This window comes from Ranitomeya imitator, chromosome 2 (assembly GCF_032444005.1).
Source record: "Ranitomeya imitator isolate aRanImi1 chromosome 2, aRanImi1.pri, whole genome shotgun sequence".
NCBI classification, from domain to species: domain Eukaryota; kingdom Metazoa; phylum Chordata; class Amphibia; order Anura; family Dendrobatidae; genus Ranitomeya; species Ranitomeya imitator.
In genome coordinates, this window is record NC_091283.1 from 773982985 (window position 1) to 774005600 (window position 22616).

Below are 22616 nucleotides of genomic sequence, written 5' to 3' on the forward strand. Positions count from 1 at the left end.
ATAGGATCCTTGATGCAAACAACTGGCTAAGACGATGGTGCAGACAACAAGGATTTGGATTCCTGGACCACGGTGTGAATTACTGGTATGATGGACTCCTCGCCAGAGACGGACTACACCTCAACAAACCTGGGAAACACACATTCGCCAGAAGACTCGCTACACTCATCAGGAGGGCGTTAAACTAGAAGAAGAGGGGACGGGAAGAAAAACATTAGACTCGAACAAAGACGACCCAGGAAAACATACTCAGAAGGGAGGTAAGAACATTTCTAAAACAATCCACAGTGAGGAGATTGGAACAAAACAAAATCCTCTAAACTGCATGCTCGCAAACGCCAGAAGCCTGACAAACAAGATGGAAGAACTAGAAGCAGAAATATCTACAGGTAACTTTGACATAGTGGGAATAACCGAGACATGGTTAGATGAAAGCTATGACTGGGCAGTTAACTTACAGAGTTACAGTCTGTTTAGAAAGGATCGTAAAAATCGGAGAGGAGGAGGGGTTTGTCTCTATGTAAAGTCTTGTCTAAAGTCCACTTTAAGGGAGGATATTAGCGAAGGGAATGAGGATGTCGAGTCCATATGGGTTGAAATTCATGGAGGGAAAAATGGTAACAAAATTCTCATTGGGGTCTGTTACAAACCCCCAAATATAACAGAAAGCATGGAAAGTCTACTTCTAAAGCAGATAGATGAAGCTGCAACCCATAATGAGGTCCTGGTTATGGGGGACTTTAACTACCCGGATATTAACTGGGAAACAGAAACCTGTGAAACCCATAAAGGCAACAGGTTTCTGCTAATAACCAAGAAAAATTATCTTTCACAATTGGTGCAGAATCCAACCAGAGGAGCAGCACTTTTAGACCTAATACTATCTAATAGACCTGACAGAATAACAAATCTGCAGGTGGTTGGGCATTTAGGAAATAGCGACCACAATATTGTGCAGTTTCACCTGTCTTTCACTAGGGGGACTTGTCAGGGAGTCACAAAAACATTGAACTTTAGGAAGGCAAAGTTTGAACAGCTTAGAGATGCCCTTAATCTGGTAGACTGGGACAATATCCTCAGAAATAAGAATTCAGATAATAAATGGGAAATGTTTAAGAACATCCTAAATAGGCAGTGTAAGCGGTTTATACCTTGTGGGAATAAAAGGACTAGAAATAGGAAAAACCCAATGTGGCTAAACAAAGAAGTAAGACAGGCAATTAACAGTAAAAAGAAAGCATTTGCACTACTAAAGCAGGATGGCACCATTGAAGCTCTAAAAAACTATAGGGAGAAAAATACTTTATCTAAAAAACTAATTAAAGCTGCCAAAAAGGAAACAGAGAAGCACATTGCTAAGGAGAGTAAAACTAATCCCAAACTGTTCTTCAACTATATCAATAGTAAAAGAATAAAAACTGAAAATGTAGGCCCCTTAAAAAATAGTGAGGAAAGAATGGTTGTAGATGACGAGGAAAAAGCTAACATATTAAACACCTTCTTCTCCACGGTATTCACGGTGGAAAATGAAATGCTAGGTGAAATCCCAAGAAACAATGAAAACCCTATATTAAGGGTCACCAATCTAACCCAAGAAGAGGTGCGAAACCGGCTAAATAAGATTAAAATAGATAAATCTCCGGGTCCGGATGGCATACACCCACGAGTACTAAGAGAACTAAGTAATGTAATAGATAAACCATTATTTCTTATTTTTAGTGACTCTATAGCGACAGGGTCTGTTCCGCAGGACTGGCGCATAGCAAATGTGGTGCCAATATTCAAAAAGGGCTCTAAAAGTGAACCTGGAAATTATAGGCCAGTAAGTCTAACCTCTATTGTTGGTAAAATATTTGAAGGGTTTCTGAGGGATGTTATTCTGGATTATCTCAATGAGAATAACTGTTTAACTCCATATCAGCATGGGTTTATGAGAAATCGCTCCTGTCAAACCAATCTAATCAGTTTTTATGAAGAGGTAAGCTATAGACTGGACCACGGTGAGTCATTGGACGTGGTATATCTCGATTTTTCCAAAGCGTTTGATACCGTGCCGCACAAGAGGTTGGTACACAAAATGAGAATGCTTGGTCTGGGGGAAAATGTGTGTAAATGGGTTAGTAACTGGCTTAGTGATAGAAAGCAGAGGGTGGTTATAAATGGTATAGTCTCTAACTGGGTCGCTGTGACCAGTGGGGTACCGCAGGGGTCAGTATTGGGACCTGTTCTCTTCAACATATTCATTAATGATCTGGTAGAAGGTTTACACAGTAAAATATCGATATTTGCAGATGATACAAAACTATGTAAAGCAGTTAATACAAGAGAAGATAGTATTCTGCTACAGATGGATCTGGATAAGTTGGAAACTTGGGCTGAAAGGTGGCAGATGAGGTTTAACAATGATAAATGTAAGGTTATACACATGGGAAGAGGGAATCAATATCACCATTACACACTGAACGGGAAACCACTGGGTAAATCTGACAGGGAGAAGGACTTGGGGATCCTAGTTAATGATAAACTTACCTGGAGCAGCCAGTGCCAGGCAGCAGCTGCCAAGGCAAACAGGATCATGGGGTGCATTAAAAGAGGTCTGGATACACATGATGAGAGCATTATACTGCCTCTGTACAAATCCCTAGTTAGACCGCACATGGAGTACTGTGTCCAGTTTTGGGCACCGGTGCTCAGGAAGGATATAATGGAACTAGAGAGAGTACAAAGGAGGGCAACAAAATTAATAAAGGGGATGGGAGAACTACAATACCCAGATAGATTAGCGAAATTAGGATTATTTAGTCTAGAAAAAAGACGACTGAGGGGCGATCTAATAACCATGTATAAGTATATAAGGGGACAATACAAATATCTCGCTGAGGATCTGTTTATACCAAGGAAGGTGACGGGCACAAGGGGGCATTCTTTGCGTCTGGAGGAGAGAAGGTTTTTCCACCAACATAGAAGAGGATTCTTTACTGTTAGGGCAGTGAGAATCTGGAATTGCTTGCCTAAGGAGGTGGTGATTGCGAACTCAGTCGAGGGGTTCAAGAGAGGCCTGGATGTCTTCCTGGAGCAGAACAATATTGTATCATACAATTATTAGGTTCTGTAGAAGGACGTAGATCTGGGTATTTATTATGATGGAATATAGGCTGAACTGGATGGACAAATGTCTTTTTTCGGCCTTACTAACTATGTTACTATGTTACTATTGACACCTAGGCTAGATTTAGGTTAGATGGCGCTCTATGGAGAAGCTTCTATTGACTCTTCTACATGTGATGTTCATGTAAAGGGTCAAAATAACTGTACTGAACAGCTATAAAGTAGATGATGAGGCTACATCTTGTGCGGCTCATTTTACATACAGTACATGTATGGTTGGGCAGTGTAGGTGCAGCGCCCCAGAGATCTGGTCGTTGCAGTATAACACTCTGCCACCAAGAGGAGTGATGGTACGTCTGATGGCACTGAAGGAATTCTCCTGACCAGGTATCACCAGAACACATTACACTTCACACTCCAGCCACTAGGGGGAGAAAAAGGCTTTATTTATTGGGCCACTCCTCACACTGGTAAAACTAGGGGTTGGGGAGGAAGTTAGTCAGAAGCTGACTGGGTTGGATTCAGGCAACATCCCGTGGCAGGGGGTGTTGCAGAAAGAAGACACAGGGGGGTCCCTGTCAGGCGTGGGAACCTGGCAGGAGCCTAGCGAACAGAACATAACGGAACCGCGCCTGCACTACCTTGCGGCGGTATCCTAAGAAAGAAACACGAAGGGAAGGATATTGTGGAACAGTGTAAACGAGATCAAGCACAAAGGATTACCAGTAGGAGTCGTGCCGTGAGACCAAGGCAACATCCTACTGAGGCGCGTAGCCGGTGGCCGGAACACCGCGGGAGTAACTGACTCTAGGCCTTATTTCAAACTCCGCAGGACAGTTAATTATAGGTTGGCTGTCTACCTTAAATTTCCTAAGAAGACATAGGGGGTAACAGTGGGAGAGGGGCGTCTCTAGGGTCCCGGAAGACCTCCAGGCCTTCCCGTCATACGGGTGCGTCCTAGCCAAAACATACTGGGGGACAAGAAACTAGCAACATCTGGAACTAAAGAGAGAGAGAGAGCTGTAGAGAACGACGAACGAGAACAGCAGTTGTGAGGACTATTCCGAATGCTTAGCAGGGTAGGACTACAACACACAGGCGCTAGTGGTAGGCAACGATTTCCATCTGCGAAGGAAACTCTGGAAGTGCCCATCAGGCCGGTCTCAGATAGCCCTATTAAACGTGCTCTGGATTGAGGATCCTGAAGTCTTCAGTAAAGAGGTAAAGAGACTGCAACCCTGTGTCCTCGCTATTGACTGCACCTCACACCATCACCATCTACCTTACTGGGAAGCCCTGGGGACATACTTCACCTGCGGGAAGGTATACCATCCAGCTGCTATTCCATCACCCCAGCGGACCCCACAGCAGCGTCGGTCACCCTGACCGAACACCACAGGTGGCGTCACGAACCCCTGACAGACTGCACCACCTTTATTGGACGCCCCTTAGCAGGGTCGCGGACTGGGTCTAGCCACCGTGACAGCCTCAGAACCGAACCAGAGAGGCCCGGTACCGGGAACTCGTGGCCCTGTGTCTGGGGGCGATCCATAGGATCATGGTGAAAGTTCTTGGTGCCTATACAATTAAGGCCAGTGGTGCCCATACAATTAAGGCTAGTGGTGCCCATACAATTAAGGCCAGTGGTGCCCTCTTCAGAAATGGTATGGGGTGCACCTCCACTGACTAATAGTGAAAATACTCTATTACTGCCAGAAACACTAAAGTCCAGGGTACAGTATACTTGTCAACTCTCGTAGAATGTTCAAAAGCCTCCCCAAACCTCCTGAGAAGAAGTATCCCTAGCATCCAATTTCATATTTGCAGTAAGTGTTAACATTGAATATTACCCTCAAAAGACCATCACGCAGAGCATGGGGTATAGGAGTCTGCAGACCATACAGGTGGATGGAAATCTATACTGTTACATAATGGTGTTTGATGAACAATACAACCACAAGGTATAAGGTATTGTGTACTTACTTTGTACGGCACTTAGAGTTGCTGCTGGTTTTAGTGCTCGGCTTATAGGGGGAGACTGTCCAGCATACATAGCTGCATCATTCTTTACAGTTTTGCCAGAAAGGACATTAGACAATGAATGGCCTTTACGAGATGGACAACAAGATATCATGGTGCCATCTGTTTGCTCTGGAACCTTAGACCTAAGGCTAAGGTTTTCTTGATGTTTTAGCTGGTCTCGCATCATGTCTTGTTTCCGGAGCTGGTCCTCAAAAAAACTGAATTGCTCCGTTTCTATTTGTTGCTGTCGCAGCTGCGCGACTCTCTTCTTCTCTGCCTCAATGAGTTGTTGCTGTTCCATCTTCTTCAGACATTCAGCTTTTCTCTCATTCTAGAAATAAAAAATATAACAAAGTATATTGTATGAGGTCACTCGATATCCAGAGAGCAATTTTGTTGCTTAGTGATCAGAAAGGCTTAGATTAGATGGGATACAGGGGTTCTCATCCTGAGACAATTCTTGCTTGTCACAAAGGTTCATTAAAGAAGCCCTCCTCCCACCAAAATGTTTATCCTCTTAATATATTGCAATTATATAGCACTGTGTACTGACAATTGCCCATTTTGTCTTTTTACCCAGCTAATTGTTGTTTTCTCTGCTCTATGAAGAAAACTAAAGTTTATTGTTCCTACAGAAATCATTCCTCTCCAACTCCTGACCCAGCTGTTCCTTTCTCCCTCTGCCATTGACTTTTGTAGTGACTCATGATTCATACAGAGAAAATTGACCTCCAGTTTCTACATAGAGCTTAGAAGGATTCACCTAGTCAGTTTTTAATCATGTGATGTCATAGACCTAATGGAAAAGAGAAGAATTAAAAGGGTAGTAGGGAAATATGAGCAATTGTAAGTACACAGAGCTATATAATATGATGATTGCAATATATTAAGAGGATGACAATTTTGATGAGAGTGCTTTCTTAACAAAAAGCTAATCAGAAGGTAACGAAATGCTGGGACGTCAGTAATCAGTCATAATCTGTTGGGAAACAGGAGAAGTCCTTTATAGTAAAGTGCATGCTCTGTATCCTCCTTCACTCTGAGCAAAATATGACAATCATAACAGATTTCCTTATAGGATAAATAATAATGAGTTTTCTAAATTGGACATGTCCTTTCAATATTATATCCCCCCTCCCTGTTGACTAAAGAGTTGGTCGGTGTACAGTTTTACTAAATTGTATAGGTTTAATGCAGACTACATGCTACTGTAAATTACTGGGACTAGTTTATATCCATCATATCATACAAATATACAGCACTTGCCTGTAAAATTACTTTTTATGACTAGTTTGCGTCTCCATCGCTCCCTGCTATGCCGCCTTTATATTTCCCAATTGGTAGGTGGGCGTTCAACATGTCTTTGTATGAAGCCAGGAAAAGGAAAGGTGTGAGACCACATGGGTCAACAAAATGCTGTCTCCCCAAGTCTCCCTACACAGTATAGCCAGTTTTTGATTTTGTCCCTTCATTTCCTTCCTCCACCCTCCTACAAGAGCAATAATTTTTTTTCATTGTTCAGTCAACAGCCATTTGAGGGCTTGTTTGTGGCACCATTGATTCTTTAACTCTACCATATAATGCATTGAAAAATGGAACATTCTAAATAGGGTGAAATGGAGGAAAAAAGTGCTGTTATCCTGTGATTTTATAGGTTTTAGTTTTATGGTGTTCACTTGATTATGATTACCAAATTTATATCGCTTTCTAAAAACATTGAAAAAAAATGGTCTGTATAATTTCTGAAACCCCTAATATTTTTGTTTTTCCGTTGAAGAAGCAGTGTGAGGTTTTTCATTGGTACCATTTTGGGTCACAAACCATTTTGTATTGCGTTTTTTACCCCCATCTGTTCGTGGGAGGAGTAGTGACAAAAATTCAGCATTTTTGTATATTTCCTAGGAAAAATAGTCATTGGACAAGTTTGAATACAACATGCCTGATCATTCTATCTCCAAACATCGGCTATGCATGGAAAGTCTTGAGATCCCAATAAAGGATTTCAGTGCATTCGTACCATGTTTATCTCAAATTTATAGGCACCTTAATATCTCCAGGTCTGATTCTTTAGTACATTATGACATTGTACAGCTGAGGAGCATAATGACGGCTGTCAGTGTCGGCCAGACTCCCCATAGAGAAGTTAAATATCTTTTATTGCTATCTCTGCCTTCCTGGTTGCTGTATAAAATGCGCTTCATGATGTAGGAACCAAAAACAGCGCTTCATACTCTAATTTCAAGGATGTGATCAGACCAGAAGGCTGAATTTGCCCTGTAACTGAGGTTAATCTGCCAGCCCCAGTTACATAGGAAATCAGCAAATAATAAATTTATTTAATGTTGAAATGCCCCCAGAGGTCTTTTATAACTTATCTAAGTCACAACATGTGAAATACATGAAAAAAAAAATAATAAAAAGCAGAAAAAAACTGCCTATCTAAAATGCTGTTTCTAGTCTTGCCAACCGAAGGGTAACAATTTAAAATGTAATTAATTGGTCCTTTCTGGTCATAAAAAAATGTGAAAAAAAACCTATTTGCTTTTTTTTCCCTCTTGCACCAATATTGTGAAATAAACTTTATACATGTCATAAAAAATAGGTGCCAAGTATCAAAGCAAAAAGATAAAAGGTATTTTAATATCCAAACAAGAAAAAATATTGGAGCTCTTAAATCGCATGTACAGAAAAAAATGAAATTGTGCCTGGTCATGAACGGACAAAATGGCTTGGTTTTTGACCAATTAAGACTTAGAAAACATTCAGACATACGTATGTCCTACCTAAGCTTCGCTGTGATTGACAATTGCATTTCTGAGGTATTGGTTTGGATCAAAGAAAACTATAAAGGAAACAATTTAACCCTCACAATCCTTGTGGGAAAGCATCAAAAGACCGACCAGGGGCTGAAAAGACTCCTAGAAATTTTCACCAAAAAAGTTTGCAAAAACTAATCATATCCATGCCTAGAAGTTATACAGTTTTGTTTATAAGAATGTCATTGAATTAGCAAGTTGACTGATTTGATATACCAAAAACTATCCTTAAGGCCCCTTCACATTAAGCGACGCTGCGGCGATACCGACAACGATCCGGATCGCTGCAGCGTCGCTGTTTGGTCGCTGGAGAGCTGTCACACAGACCGCTCTCCAGCGACCAACGATGCCGGTAACCAGGGTAAACATCGGGTAACTAAGCGCAGGGCCGCGCTTAGTAACCCGATGTTTACCCTGGTTACCATGCTAAAAGTAAAAAAAAACAAACACTAGATACTTACCTACCGCTGTCTGTCCTCCAGCGCTGCGCTCTGCTTCTCTGCACTCCTCCTGTACTGGCTGTGAGCCGGAAAGCAGAGCGGTGACGTCACCGCTCTGCTTTCCGGCTCACAGCCAGTACAGGAGGAGTGCAGAGCACAGCGCTGGAGGACAGACGGCTGTAGGTAAGTATCTAGTGTTTGTTTTTTTAACTTTTAGGATGGTAACCAGGGTAAACATCGGGTTACTAAGCGCGGCCCTGCGCTTAGTTACCCGATGTTTACCCTGGTTACCAGTGAAGACATCGCTGGATCGGTGTCACACACGCCGATCCAGCGATGTCAGCAGGAGTCCAGCGACGAAATAAAGTTCTGGACTTTATTCAGCGACCAACGATCTCCCAGCAGGGGCCTGATCGTTGGTCGCTGTCACACATAACGATTTCATTAACGATATCGTTGCTACATCACAAATAGCAACGATATCGTTAACAATATCGTTATGTGTGAAGGTACCTTTAGAAATAGAGGTCAACATAGGAGGTGGCACTTGCTTAGCTGAATAAACAATGACTCACAGCCTTGAAGGCATGCTTTGATCAAAAACAAACACACTCTACTTGAACTGGCTTTACTATAAAGCAGGGATGCACAACATTTTTCGGTCCAAGGACCACAATTACATACTGAACCAATTCGAAGGGCCACATATTTTTTTAAATTAGTAGATTGTGAGCCCCATCGGGGACAGTGATGATAATGTGTGTAAAATTGTAAAGCGCTGCGGAATATGTTAGCGCTATATAAAAATAAAGATTATTAGTTACATGAATACATAATCAAAACCACCATCAGTGCATTAATTTATCACAGGAACCAAATTATGAGTATTTCAGAAGGATTTGGAGTTTTGGCTCCAAAAAAAAACAGTGTGAACAAACCGTAACTTAAACTGAGTTTTTTTGGAGCAGAAACTCGCCAAATGCTCCTCACAATCTCAAATCTCTAAGTTGTGACACTTTTAAGTGTTAACATAGCTGTAGGGAGGAGAGCCAGGCTAACGGTCCCTTTTGCGTGTCTGGGCTGGAACTGTTAGGGCTGCCACCATTATTCCGGGGGAAGAGATTTCCGACCGGAGCAGTTCAGGACACCTGACTGATGGGAGCGGGTCCGACTTAAATAGCAGAGTGCACAGGAAGACAGGGCTTTTGGCAGGGAACCAGCGTGAGAGCTCAGAGACAGTTGAGACCTTTCAGGATCTAAAGGGAGGCGCCTGTCTTGGTTTATGCAGATTTCTCACAACCGTTTATTCTCCACACCAACGGGGTCTGCTGTGTTGTCACAGATGCAGGAGATGAGAGAGAGGGTGATTGTGTACGCTAGCCGGTCCCTTCATGATTCCGAACACAATCCGGACAACTACAGCTCCTTTAAGTTGGAGCTGCTGGCGTTGTTGTGTGCTATGACAGAGAGATTCGTGGAATATCCATCTGGCTTCGAGGTATTAGTGTGCACTGACAACAACCCTCTAGCGCACCTGGGGAATGCGAGAATGGGGGCTCTGGAGCAACGATGGGTGGCCAAAATGGCGAAGCTTTGCTATAAGGTTGCCTATAAGAGGGGAGCAGAAAACACTCATGCCAATGCCCTGTCTAGGAGGAGAAGTACTAATCCAGAGCGGGACAGAGATGCGGAGCTGGAAGATGAAGAAATCCCAAAGTTTCTGAGACCTGCCAGGATGGTGGTGGCAATGCATGAGCAAATACACACCTCGGCCCAGGAAGTTGTACTGGGATGATCCCGGGATGAGTGGGTTCAACTTAAACAGGAAGATAGTGAACTGACATTGTTGAGACAGTCTGTGGCGGCTCAAAGACTCCCCAGCTTGGCAGAAAGAAGTACTCTGTCTCTAGAGGTGTTATGAATCCTTCGGCAGTGGGAACAGCTTTGGATACAGAATGGCTTACTGTATCGGAAAGCACAATTGTGGACTGAGTTGAGTGTGACCTGGCAAGTCATAATCCCGACAGCGTTGTTACCCGAGATTGCCTTTACTACACACGAGCGAGGAGCCCACTTTGGCCCAGAAAAAACCTTTCAATGGTTATAACGGTTCATTTACCACTCCCAATTGAAAAAAAAGTGGAAGACGCCTATTGAACGTGTCGAACATGTGAACTGACTAAGCCACCGGAGCAGAGAGCTCCTGTCCAATCCATTGTAACCTCCGCTTCTCTACAACTCATGACAATAGACTATCTGACCATTAGCCCAGCCCATCAGGGCTATGAGCATCGCTTAGTGATGGTGGATCACTTTACAAAGTTTGCCGTGGTGACTCCAAGTCGATACCATACCGCAGTGTCCACTGCATATGCAATCTGCAAGTACTTCATCCAACCCTATGGCTGTCCGAAGAGGATTAACTCTGATCAGGGAGCCTGTTTCCTAGGAAGAGTCATGAAAGAGCTCCATTGCCTATACTGAATCGACAAGTCTCGTACTACTCCATACCGCCTTCAGGGTAATGGCACCTGTGAACGTACACTAATTCAGATGCTAAGAACTTTAGAAGTAGAGCGAAAGGTCCGGTGGCCTGAATATGTTCCTGAACTGGTGTGGATATATAATAATCGAGTATATCGAACGACAGGATATAGCCTTACTTCCTCCTCTTTGGTCGAGATGGAAAGGGAATCTCTGAAGTGGCATTGGACCCAAAAGAGAACTACCCGCTGACTGGGGTGTCCTCCTGGTTTCGTGAATATCGTCATCGCCTACAACCCTTACATTGATTGGTTCAGACTAGACTGCAGGAGCTAGAATATGCAGAGAAGACCCCATCCGGAGCAACAGAGTTTCAAGTTGGGGACCATGTCTTAGTGCAGGAGAAGCATCCTCGGGACAAGCTGGAAAACCGTTGGGAGAAAGACCCGTATCGGGTAAAGAGAAGAGTTTGTCCTGAGTGGCCCGTGTACGAAGTTCAGCCTGAGGGAAAAGAGGATGCCCGCACTTGAACTCTCTACTGGAATATGCTCCAACTCTACTGGAAAAGGAGCCCGAGGCTTCCGAAATGATCCAGACACCAGTAGTAGAAGAGGACGAAGAAGCGGGTGAAGAGTGGTGCTCTGGGGGGTTTGAGAGGTTAGAACCAGAGAATACAGCCTGACCCATGGTAATCAAACAAAAAAGTACCAGCAACAAAGATGCAAAATCAGGTTATAGAGTGGACGTTATGACATGGTTATGATTAAGAACACTTTTTTTTAAACGTGTAATCCTTCACTCACTATTTTAACAGCATGTTTTTAAAGGAATTGCAATAAAATGAAGTTTTTAACGTTCACTCTATAACCTGATTTTGGATGTTTGTTGCTGTAACCTTTTTGTTTGATTACCACAGCCGCTTTTTTCGAGCACCATCCTGGAGTCCACACCCAAAGCCAGAGAAATTCATCTAATGGTGAGCTGACTAGCTTTTTTTTTAGCCTCACCCATGACTCTGCCCTCACAGTCGGATTCTGCCCGACAAGAGAGCTCCACTTTTCCTGATCTGAGGCGCTCCAAATGAACAACAGCTGGCAAGCCCCCCCAATCGCTATGAACAAGAAAATTTCATCTGGCAACAATCCACACAGAAGAAGAGACATTCACACACTCCTCAAAGAGTCTCGCCCGTGGAATGGTGAGGAAAAAGAGTGGGGAAGTGTAGGGAGGAGAGCCAGGCTAATGGTCCCTCTTGCGTGTCTGGGCTGGAACTGTCGGGGCTGTCACCATTATTCCAGAGGGAAGAGATTTCTGACCGGAGCAGTTCAGAACACCTGACTGATGGGGGTGGGTGCGACTTAAATAGAAGATGGGGCTTTGGTGGGGAACCAGTGTGAGAACTCAGAGACGGTTGACTCCCTCTCAACTTATCCACACCAGCTATCTGTGCATTCCAACACGGTTAGCAGTGCCATCTCGACTGATGATGCAGAACCCAGAGAGATCCCCGCAAAGCCCAGTGACCAACACGGACTTCAGAGCATCGTTCCGCTCACCACCACAGAGGCACCGCTGAGTCCTATCCCTGTGGTGCCTACGGAGTGCCGGCCTGCTCCTGTGGCCGTATCCGCTGGACTGCATACTAGTTCTGCGGCCTTGTCTGCTGAACTGTTTGCTACGTCCGCTGTGCCACAGATCGACACTTCTACAACATCTCATGCCCGTACCAGGAGACTACGTGCTGAAGGACCTGGAGGATTCACCACCACAGGGAGACAGTGCATCGCCTTTCTGCAGGACCGGATTGGAGACTTCTCGTGCCGCCTGCGGCGCCACCGAGGCATTTTCTAGCCAAATCTTACCAGGGCCCAGAGACTGATAAGTTGAACTGGTGTTACCTTTATTATAATACCCCCCTGCTTGATATATTGTTGTGTTATATAAAATCCATTTTAACCCTTGCTCTGTCTCCTGTGTGTCACTGCATACTACGCACCTGCTAGTATCCTACATAGCCAAAACAAGTTATGGATTGCTACATGTGAACAAGCTCAGAACCACTGTTAACACATGAATGCCACACCAGAATCACCATCATTACATGAGTACAACACCAGAACAACCATCAGTACATGAATAGAGCGCCATGAACACTATCAGTAACTGATCTCAGGGCCAGAACCACCGTCAGTACATGAATGCAGCCCCAACACCACCATTACATGACTGTAGCACTAGAACTATCAGTATATAAATGCAGCGTGAGAACCACTGTCAGTACATGAATTCAGCACCAGAACTACCATCAGTACATGAATGCAGCGCCAAAACCACCGTCAATACATGTTACCCTACACTGACCCTCTATAAAAAACCTCCCCCACACACACTGCCCTTCTCCACAATATCCCCCACTCTGTCCATCTCTATAATATCCCCTCACACTGCCCATCCCCAAAATATCCTCCCACACTGCCCCTCTTTATAATATTCCCCACACTGCCCCTCCAAAATATCCCCCCAAAATGCCCCTCTATAAAATATTTCCCCCACACAACCCCTCTCCATAATGTCCCCTCACATACTTCCCTTTTCCATATCTCTCCCAAACTGTCTCTGTCCAAATTCCCCCACACCACTGTCCACCGCTATACTATGTCCCCTTTCACAATCCTAATTGCCGCATAATGTCCAAAATTGCCCCATAATGTCACAAATTGCTCATGATGTCTCAAATTGCCCCATAAATGTCCCAAATTGCCCATAATGTCCCAAATTGTCACATTATGTGTCCTTGTAATAACACAACCTTTCCCTCCCCCAGTCCTGCATCGAAAATAGCATGACATTTAATCTCTGGTTCCTCCATGGAGCACTTACCAGATGTCTCCTCTGCCAGTGTGGCCCCGGCAGCAGTATAATCACCTCAGCAATGTGCTGACCTCCTCACACCGTTACACATCAGGGCAGGCCTAACACGGGCTCCTCTGCCCGATTCTCAGCTCTACACTGTTCAAATGTATCGCGTCTGAAAGACGCAAATATATTTAGGAAGACTTTGAGGAAGGGACGCATGCGTCGGGGTAGACGGGCTTGCCACAGTGATCCTCTTATTACGACCCACTAAGGTATTTGTATTTATTATTATGCACTTTACTTCTGGACTGCTTGTCAATATGGATCATACATGTGTATTGTGGACATTCAATTCAATTCAATTCAAGACATATGTACTTAATATCTGTGACATGCCTGCCCTTAGCGCTTTGTTTGGATGCCATTAACATCTAATTTTACGCTTTCTTAGCCCCATTTGTCCCTTTTCCTGTTTTGATGATAATAATAAAGATTTATATTTTGGTTATTTCTAATGGGCTTTATGACTGTTTTTTGCCTTTTGGCTTTGCTTGCATATATTTAGATATGGGAAGAAGGAGCTGTCGCATGCTGGACAGCTCCGCCGGCCCCACAACATCCTTTGGCGGGCCGCACATGTGTGAATACTGTTGGTAATGTGTTCTGTTGTGCAGGCCTGTATAAATCAAATGAGTCTCTGTTTGGCCTCCAGTGATTTGTCCGATTATAAGGAAGGAGTATCTCAAGTTTATGTTGAGTCTATGTCATAAAATGTGACTTATGTTCTTATATACTGTATTTTACTTTGGTATTTACCATTTCCACTTTGGTCCTGGAGGCTGCTTTACTGCAGTGCTAGAATACATACACAATGTATTTATATCAGTTCACATCAATAATCCCTCCATCTCCCAAGAAATAGATCAAATGTAATATTGACTTTCCATACAACTTACTATGTCTCTCATGTATTCTTGATATTCTAGGTTATATTTCTTGAGAAGGTCTTTTTTTAGGTCATCTGTCCTTGGAAAGGCAACCTCCTTTAGTTTCTTAAAGACAAGTAGGAAAATGAAGGTAGTTACTTTGCAATATATGACATCATATAATATCACATTAAGGGTTTGCTCACATTGGTGTATGTTTTCTCATGCGAGATAATTGGGACAGAGTATGATCTGAGTATCATGGGAGTGTGATCCGATTCTCTTACCTGAGAGAACTGCAGCACAAGTGTGGAGAAGACGGAGAACTTAATTTACTCATCGCCTCCATTGCCAACATCCGTTGTATTTGCACTGCACTGGGGTGACATCTAGGTGCAGTCCGAGGTTTCACACGCACCCATAGACTTTTATGGGTGCATGTGAGCTTAGTCTCGCGATTGTTTGCTTATGAAAAATCAGCATGAAAAATAATTGCAGATCTGTACTGCTCAACAGTATAACATTGGGCAGAGTGCTATCCGATAAAACACCGGCCATGTTATACGTAAGTGTGAGCGAGTCCTAAAGGGAATCTGTCAGTAAGATTTCACCCCCAAACTATTTATATGTGCATTATATTTCTTTCAAAGACAGTCCTTGCAATACTTTTACATGGCCAGTCCATTGCTCCATTACTGAAAAAACAATGTTTGATTTGATATGCAAATGAGGCTGTGGACTTAAAGCCTCTGTCGCCCCAGCTCTATTCCCCGCCAAGTGCCGCCTCCTGCTGCTTGACTAACAATCTCTATGCTTCAGCCCAAAGAGCCATTAGTCAAGTAAGAAGAGGTGGCACTGGATAGGAAATAGAGCTGGAATGACAGTGGCTTCAGATATACGACTAGTTCTTCAGCCTCATTTGTATATCAATTCAAACGCTGGTCTCTCAGTAATGAAGCAACATCCGGGCCATGTAAAGGTATTGGTGGACTGTTCTTTGAAAGAGTTACGTGTCCATATCAATAATTTGGGGATTAAATCCTGCTGACAGATTTCATTTAAAGAAGTTGTCCACTACTCGGACAACTTTTCTCATACCCCAACGTTTGGCACCGATAAAATAATAAAGTTTATACTCAAATCCCATGCTGGCGCCATTCCCATTGTGTCAGCACTCGCAGTCATGGGCCTCGCTGTGACTGGGTACGTGACAGAGCAGAAAGAGACACCAGGCCGATAAACAATCCAACAAAATTTATTGGAACAGGGAACTGGGACAACGCAAATTAAAGTAATTCTGCAGCGTCCACAATGAGTCCACAATGAGTCCACAGAAAGGGAGTAGATCCGGGGTGCCACCTGGCAATCCAACACCAGGGAAATAGCAATAGTCCTTGAGTGAATTCAATAGATCCAGCAGATGAGGGGCACAACACAGTCCCACGTGGCAACTTCCAACAATACACACAGTCACAGGCATCTCGCCTCAGCCTAAAGGTACCATCACATTCAGCAACTTTGCAAAGAGAACGACAACAATCTCAATTCTCGATTTTTCCAAAGCGTTTGATACCGTGCCGCACAAGAGGTTGGTACACAAAATGAGAATGCTTGGTCTAGGGGAAATTGTGTGTAAATGGGTTAGTAACTGGCTTAGTGATAGAAGGCAGAGGGTGGTTATAAATGGTATAGTCTCTAACTGGGTCGCTGTGACCAGTGGGGTACCGCAGGGGTCGGTATTGGGATCTGTTCTCTTCAACATATTCATTAATGATCTGGTAGAAGGTTTACACAGTAAAATATCGATATTTGCAGATGATACAAAACTATGTAAAGCAGTTAATACAAGAGAAGATAGTATTCTGCTACAGATGGATCTGGATAAGTTGGAAACTTGGGCTGAAAGGTGGCAGATGAGGTTTAACAACGATAAATGTAAGGTTATACACATGGGAAGAAGGAATCAATGTCACCATTACACACTGAATGGGAAACCACTGGGTAAATCTGACAGGGAGAAGGACTTGGGGATCCTAGTTAATGATAAACTTACCTGGAGCAGCCAGTGCCAGGCAGCAGCTGCCAAGGCAAACAGGATCATGGGGTGCATTAAAAGAGGTCTGGATACACATGATGAGAGCATTATACTGCCTCTGTACAAATCCCTAGTTAGACCGCACATGGAGTACTGTGTCCAGTTTTGGGCACCGGTGCTCAGGAAGGATATAATGGAACTAGAGAGAGTACAAAGGAGGGCAACAAAATTAATAAAGGGGATGGGAGAACTACAATACCCAGATAGATTAGCGAAATTAGGATTATTTAGTCTAGAAAAAAGACGACTGAGGGGCGATCTAATAACCATGTATAAGTATATAAGGGGACAATACAAATATCTCGCTGAGGATCTGTTTATACCAAGGAAGGTGACGGGCACAAGGGGGCATTCTTTGCGTCTGGAGGAGAGAAGGTTTTTCCACCAACATAGAAGAGGATTCTTTACTGTTAGGGCAGTGAGAATCTGGAATTGCTTGCCTGAGGAGGTGGTGATGGCGAACTCAGTCGAGGGGTTCAAGAGAGGCCTGGATGTCTTCCTGGAGCAGAACAATATTGTATCATACAATTAGGTTCTGTAGAAGGACGTAGATCTGGGGATTTATTATGATGGAATATAGGCTGAACTGGATGGACAAATGTCTTTTTTCGGCCTTACTAACTATGTTACTATGTTACTATGTTACTAATCTGTGATGTTGCAGCATCCTGGATAGCGATCTCGTTGTGTTTGACACGCAGCAGCGATCTGGATCCCGCTGTTATATTGCTGGTCGGAGCTAGAAGTCTGGAACTTTTTTTTGTCGCTAGATCGGCGTGTATCGTCATGTTTGACATCAAAAGCAATGACGCCAGCAACGTTTTACATGGAGTGAGAACGATAAGTGAGTCACCGTTACGTCACTGGATCGCTCCTGCATCGTTCTGGAGTTGCTGTGTTTGACGTCTCTACAGCGACCTAAACAGCAACGCTCCAGCGATCTAGTTTAGGTCGGATCGTTGTCTATATCGCTGCAGCGTCGCTGAGTGTGACGGTACCTATAGGTCCCAGCCCTTCGCAAGTCACCACACAATTGAATCAGCCAACACATGAGTCTATTGTTCTGTGTCTTGGGATCCACCCCTCCATGGGGGAGGGCTCTCCCCTACTGGTTGTTGACTCCAGCCTGATTACATGGCAGTCCAGGGACACAGGCCGGAGGAGGGACACGCTGTTACACTCGTGTACTGCTATTGTGGCACGTGACACCGGCACCCAATAAGCGCTGGTGACACTGTTCCCGCATCCTGTCGAATTGACCAGAAAGAGGAAGTCGGGTATCCGCTGCAGCCTGGACTTCCTCTTAATGTTCAATTTTTCCAAAGGCGGAGACAATGACGCCAACACTGATTGGGCACCGGCATCACGTGTCAGAACACCGCACGCGAGCCCCGGGACCACAAGTGCTGACACTGCGGGATCAGCGCTGGCACGAGAGGTGAGTATAGGTTTTATTATTTTATAGGTGCCAAACATTTTGATTGAAGGGGCTGTCCTAGTAGTGGACAACCTCTTTAAAGCACATTATTATAGGAGCAACTTCCAGAGTCTTCCATTCAAACAATATGCTTTGGGTGGATCAAATGTATTAAGCATAATTCCCGTATCTCGCTTTTTCAGATTTTTTGTCTACGAGCATAAAAGTTACATCATATTAAATCAAATAATAAATCCAGCCAACCTTTAATATAACCTGTTTTTCTGGGATTTCACATTGCTGGTAGTCTCGGTGATTAGGCAGTTTCTCCACAAACAATCTGCAAAACAAGAAACATCTTACAGCCTATGGCAGTATTTCGGAACAGAGAGATCTAGAGCAGATCACAGCCTTATCCCTCACGTGATGAACTTGTTGTAGAGAACAAAGGCATTTTCAAGATTCCCTTCATCCAGATACACAGAGGCCATTCTCTCCATTTCCACTCCAGAACGAAAGTAGCGCCTGGGAGTGATGTCTTCATTGATGGTGATGTTACAGCCAAGCTTGCTTAGGGCACGGACACGCTCCTCTGGACTCAGAGATACATCTGTGTGATCTGGCATCGCTGCTAGCTTTTGCTACAGAAAAAAAATATATATATATATAAAAATTTAACAGCAATTAATGTAATAAATCCAGGTAAATATTAAATATGTATAACCTATATTGGAGTTATCTACAATGTTTGAAGCTTTCCAATTTTGGAAAAATCACCCCCCTGGCATTCCTTGCTTTCCCTATGCACAGATCTGGCTCCAGTGATTGTCATTCTGTGAAATCTTTGCTCTACTCTTTATAGAAATTTGATGTAAGGGAAAATGGCCTCACTGTTTCTCCACTGATGCTGTTTGGGTAACATTATTGCATCCCAAATTTGCTGAGAGTGGCCTTATTTCTCAGAAACACTCCCAGCTAATTTGGGTCCATCCAGGGCCTTAAGTGCCCTAACATTACCCTCAATAACATTGATAAGTATTTCAGGGGTGACATGTTATGTGATTGGACCAAGCATTCATGGATTGCTTTAGTGATCTCACTATAAACTATGATTGAACCATAGGGAAGACATGTCACGTGATTGGGCTAGATGGTCATGCCATGCAATATTGACAGCACTATGGATCAGATCATGATTGGACCATATGGGCAGCATAACTCATGATTAATCCAGTTGGCCTTGGCCTACTGAAGTGACATCACTCTGGAATAATATTGGATGAACCACCATAAAGACAGATTATTGTACCAACGTTTCGGCCTTTCTCGTGGCCTTTATCAAGGTTATCTGTCCAAGTGCTCGTCACTGGAATAAAGGATATCTTCCTGGTAACATATCAGAGGAATGCGGTGAATAGCGTGTTACTGTGTGCTGCTTGCTATTCTCCGCATTCCCCTGATATGCTACCTGGAAGATATCCTTTATTTCCATTAATGTGCACCTGGATAGATAACCTTGGTTAAGGCCGTGAGAGAGGACGAAACGTTGGTACATAAATCTGTCTCATACAGGCTGACTCAATAAACATTACTATGTCTACACCTGGTGCCGTAGGTTTGACTTTATAGTATTTGCCTAATTTTCCTTCTGGGCACCAACTCATTTGGTTATGCGGACCCCCTTTTTTACTTCATTAGATTAATTACCATCATGCAGAAGTATATAAAGGCAAGGGGAATCCAAACACCCATCAACATAGCAGTCATCAGCTAAGGATGCTTTTAATTTTAGATACTTTTCTCTACTATTACTGGAGAACCCCTTAAAAGACTGTGGGCCCTAAAACGCATTCATGCCAGTCTTGATGAGTAGATGGGCTGGAGTCAAGCCCACCCACTGACTCTTCATATGCCTCTTCATGAATCAGGAGCGCTGGACGGATGGTGTGCACCTTTGCATAAATCCCACTCTTCTGGAGTAAGATTTGTGCGGTAGCGAACACCGTTGCTTGTTATTAAATTGAACAGCAGCGGTCTCTACAACCCCGATATGCCTCAGCTACGCCCACTTTGTCAGAGTTAGGTGAAAATGGCATAAGAATGCCAAAAGAAAAAGACGTATAATTGTGCCAAAATTATGTGACTTTTCAAAGCTTTTTATGCCAGAACACTGGCGTAAAAGTTTGATGAATCGGGCCCTGTGTCTTACAAGAAGCTAACTGACATTAAATAGAAATGAACTGAACTGTGAATGCAGCTCTGGACTATATTCAGAATTTCAGAGAAAGAAAATAATGCATGTACAGTGTGAGGAAAAAAAATATTTAGTCAGCCACCAATTGTGCAAGTTCTCCCACTTAAATAGATGAGAGTCCTGTAATTGACATCATAGGTAGACCAAAACTATGAGAGTCAAAATGAGAAAACAAATCCACAAAATCGCCTTGTCTGATTTGGCAAGATATATTTTGCAAAATATGGTGGAAAATAGGTATTTGGTCACCTAAAACCATGGGAGATTTCTGGCTCTCAAAGACCTGTGTCTTCGCCTTTAAGAGGCTCCTCTGTCCTCTACTCATTACTAGAGTTGAGCGACCTTGACCTTTTTAGAGTCGAGCCGGGTTTCGCGAAACCCGACTATCTCAAAAGTCGGGTCGAGTGAAATCGGCCGATTATGACGTAAAGTCGGGATCGACCGAAACACGAAACCCAATGCAAGTCAATGGGGCAGCATAGTCGGCAGTGAGTGGGGGCCAGGAAAACACCTAGAGTGCCCATTTTAATGTCAAAACCATTCATTCTTCTTAATGAAGCTTGTCAAGCGTAATTTACCTTATAATAATTGGAAGGCATTTGAAATTGGGGGTCATTTGGCTAAAGTTGTGGTGGGTAGGGCTGGTTCAAGTAATTAGTGGGCCCAGGAAATCTGGACCACGTCACGGCAGTGGAGCAGGGAGAGGTAAGTATTTCAACTTTGCAAGTGCTGTGAACCTGAGCAAGCAGGGGGGGCCCACTCGTTGGCATTGGCACTGGCACAGGGCCCCTCAAAGTACAGCGGTGTGTTTGCACGGCGGGGGCGCCTCCCACCGGCAGCAACACTTTTGCGTACTATGAGAGGCCCTGTGCCAGTGACGTCGCCAACTAGTATTCCTCCCCCCACCTGATGAAGGAACCTGCACTTTCATCTGCACCTTCCTCTTTGTCCCCGTGTAAGGTGGTATGGTATGCGGGAAGAGCAACCTGACTTTCAGCAGGGTCACAATGTTGTTGTGTAGCGTGCACGGGGAATGTTGCGTTATGGGTCAATGTACCAGCAGACTCATCTATCACTGGCTGGGCAATGGGCAGGATGAGGAGGAAACACAGATATAGGCCCAAAGAATAAAGTTGGCTAAATGCAGTTCAAAATTGGTAACACAGGAATAACCAGGGGGCATTGCAGTGGAGGACAACTGGAATGAGAGGCTGACACAGAGAGTAGGCCCAAATCAGTAAGTAGTCGAAATGCAGTTCAAAATTGGCAACCGTAGTAAACAGGCGGCACAGCTTTGTTCAGTGGAGGAGAACAGCAAGGAGTGGCAGACACTGATAGTAGGCCCCAACCCAACTAGTAGGCCAAATGCAGTCTAACATTAACAACTACTTAACGAGCGCCTGAAAACGGAATTTCAGGACAGGAAACCAGGAGAACAGCAAGGAGTGGCAGACACCGATAGTAGGCCCCAAACCAACTAGTACGCCAAATGCAGTTGTTCCGTTTAACCACAATTTAATGAGAGCCTGAAGATAGAAGTTCAGGAAAGGCAACCTGGAGAACACCTTGGAGTGGAACACACCATCTCTCTACACCCCATACCCAATTTGTAGGCCTAATGCAGTGTAGTTTCCAAGAACTACTAAACGAGAGCCGGAAGATCGAAGCTCAGGAAAGGCAACCTGGAGAACACCTTGGAGTGGAACACACCATCTCTCTACACCCCATACCCAATTTGTAGGCCTAATGCAGCGTAGTTTCCAACAACTACTAAACGAGAGCCGGAAGATCGAAGCTCAGGAAAGGCAACCTGGAGAACACCTTGGAGTGGAACACACCATCTCTCTACACCCCATACCCAATTTGTAGGCCTAATGCAGCGTAGTTTCCAACAACTACTAAACGAGAGCATGATGATCGAAGCATTGGCAAGGAAACCTGGGGAACACCTTGGAGTGGAACACACCATCTCTCTACACCCCATACCCAATTTGTAGGCCTAATGCAGCGTAGTTTCCAACAACTACTAAACGAGAGCCGGAAGATCGAAGCTCAGGAAAGGCAACCTGGAGAACACCTTGGAGTGGAACACACCATCTCTCTACACCCCATACCCAATTTGTAGGCCTAATGCAGCGTAGTTTCCAACAACTACTAAACGAGAGCATGAAGATCGAAGCATTGGCGAGGAAACCTGG

The 22616-nt window shown here is 44.0% G+C and overlaps 1 protein-coding gene across 5 annotated transcripts in view; it reads right to left on the bottom strand.

The window, feature by feature from the left end:
* STAMBPL1 (STAM binding protein like 1) overlaps window positions 1-22616 on the bottom strand; it is a 91933-nt gene that overhangs the window by 18426 nt on the left and 50891 nt on the right. For 3 of the 5 annotated variants that reach the window (XM_069753503.1, XM_069753504.1, XM_069753505.1), the window contains exons 3-7: window positions 18588-18805; window positions 18429-18504; window positions 14683-14778; window positions 14543-14581; window positions 5092-5461 (exon numbers count right to left, since the gene is read on the bottom strand). In XM_069753503.1, the coding sequence (XP_069609604.1) occupies window positions 5092-5461; window positions 14543-14581; window positions 14683-14778; window positions 18429-18504; window positions 18588-18805 (799 nt within the window). The remainder of the gene's footprint in view (window positions 1-5091; window positions 5462-14542; window positions 14582-14682; window positions 14779-18428; window positions 18505-18587; window positions 18806-22616) is intronic. The other 2 variants (XM_069753506.1, XM_069753507.1) reach the window with 1 other exon arrangement.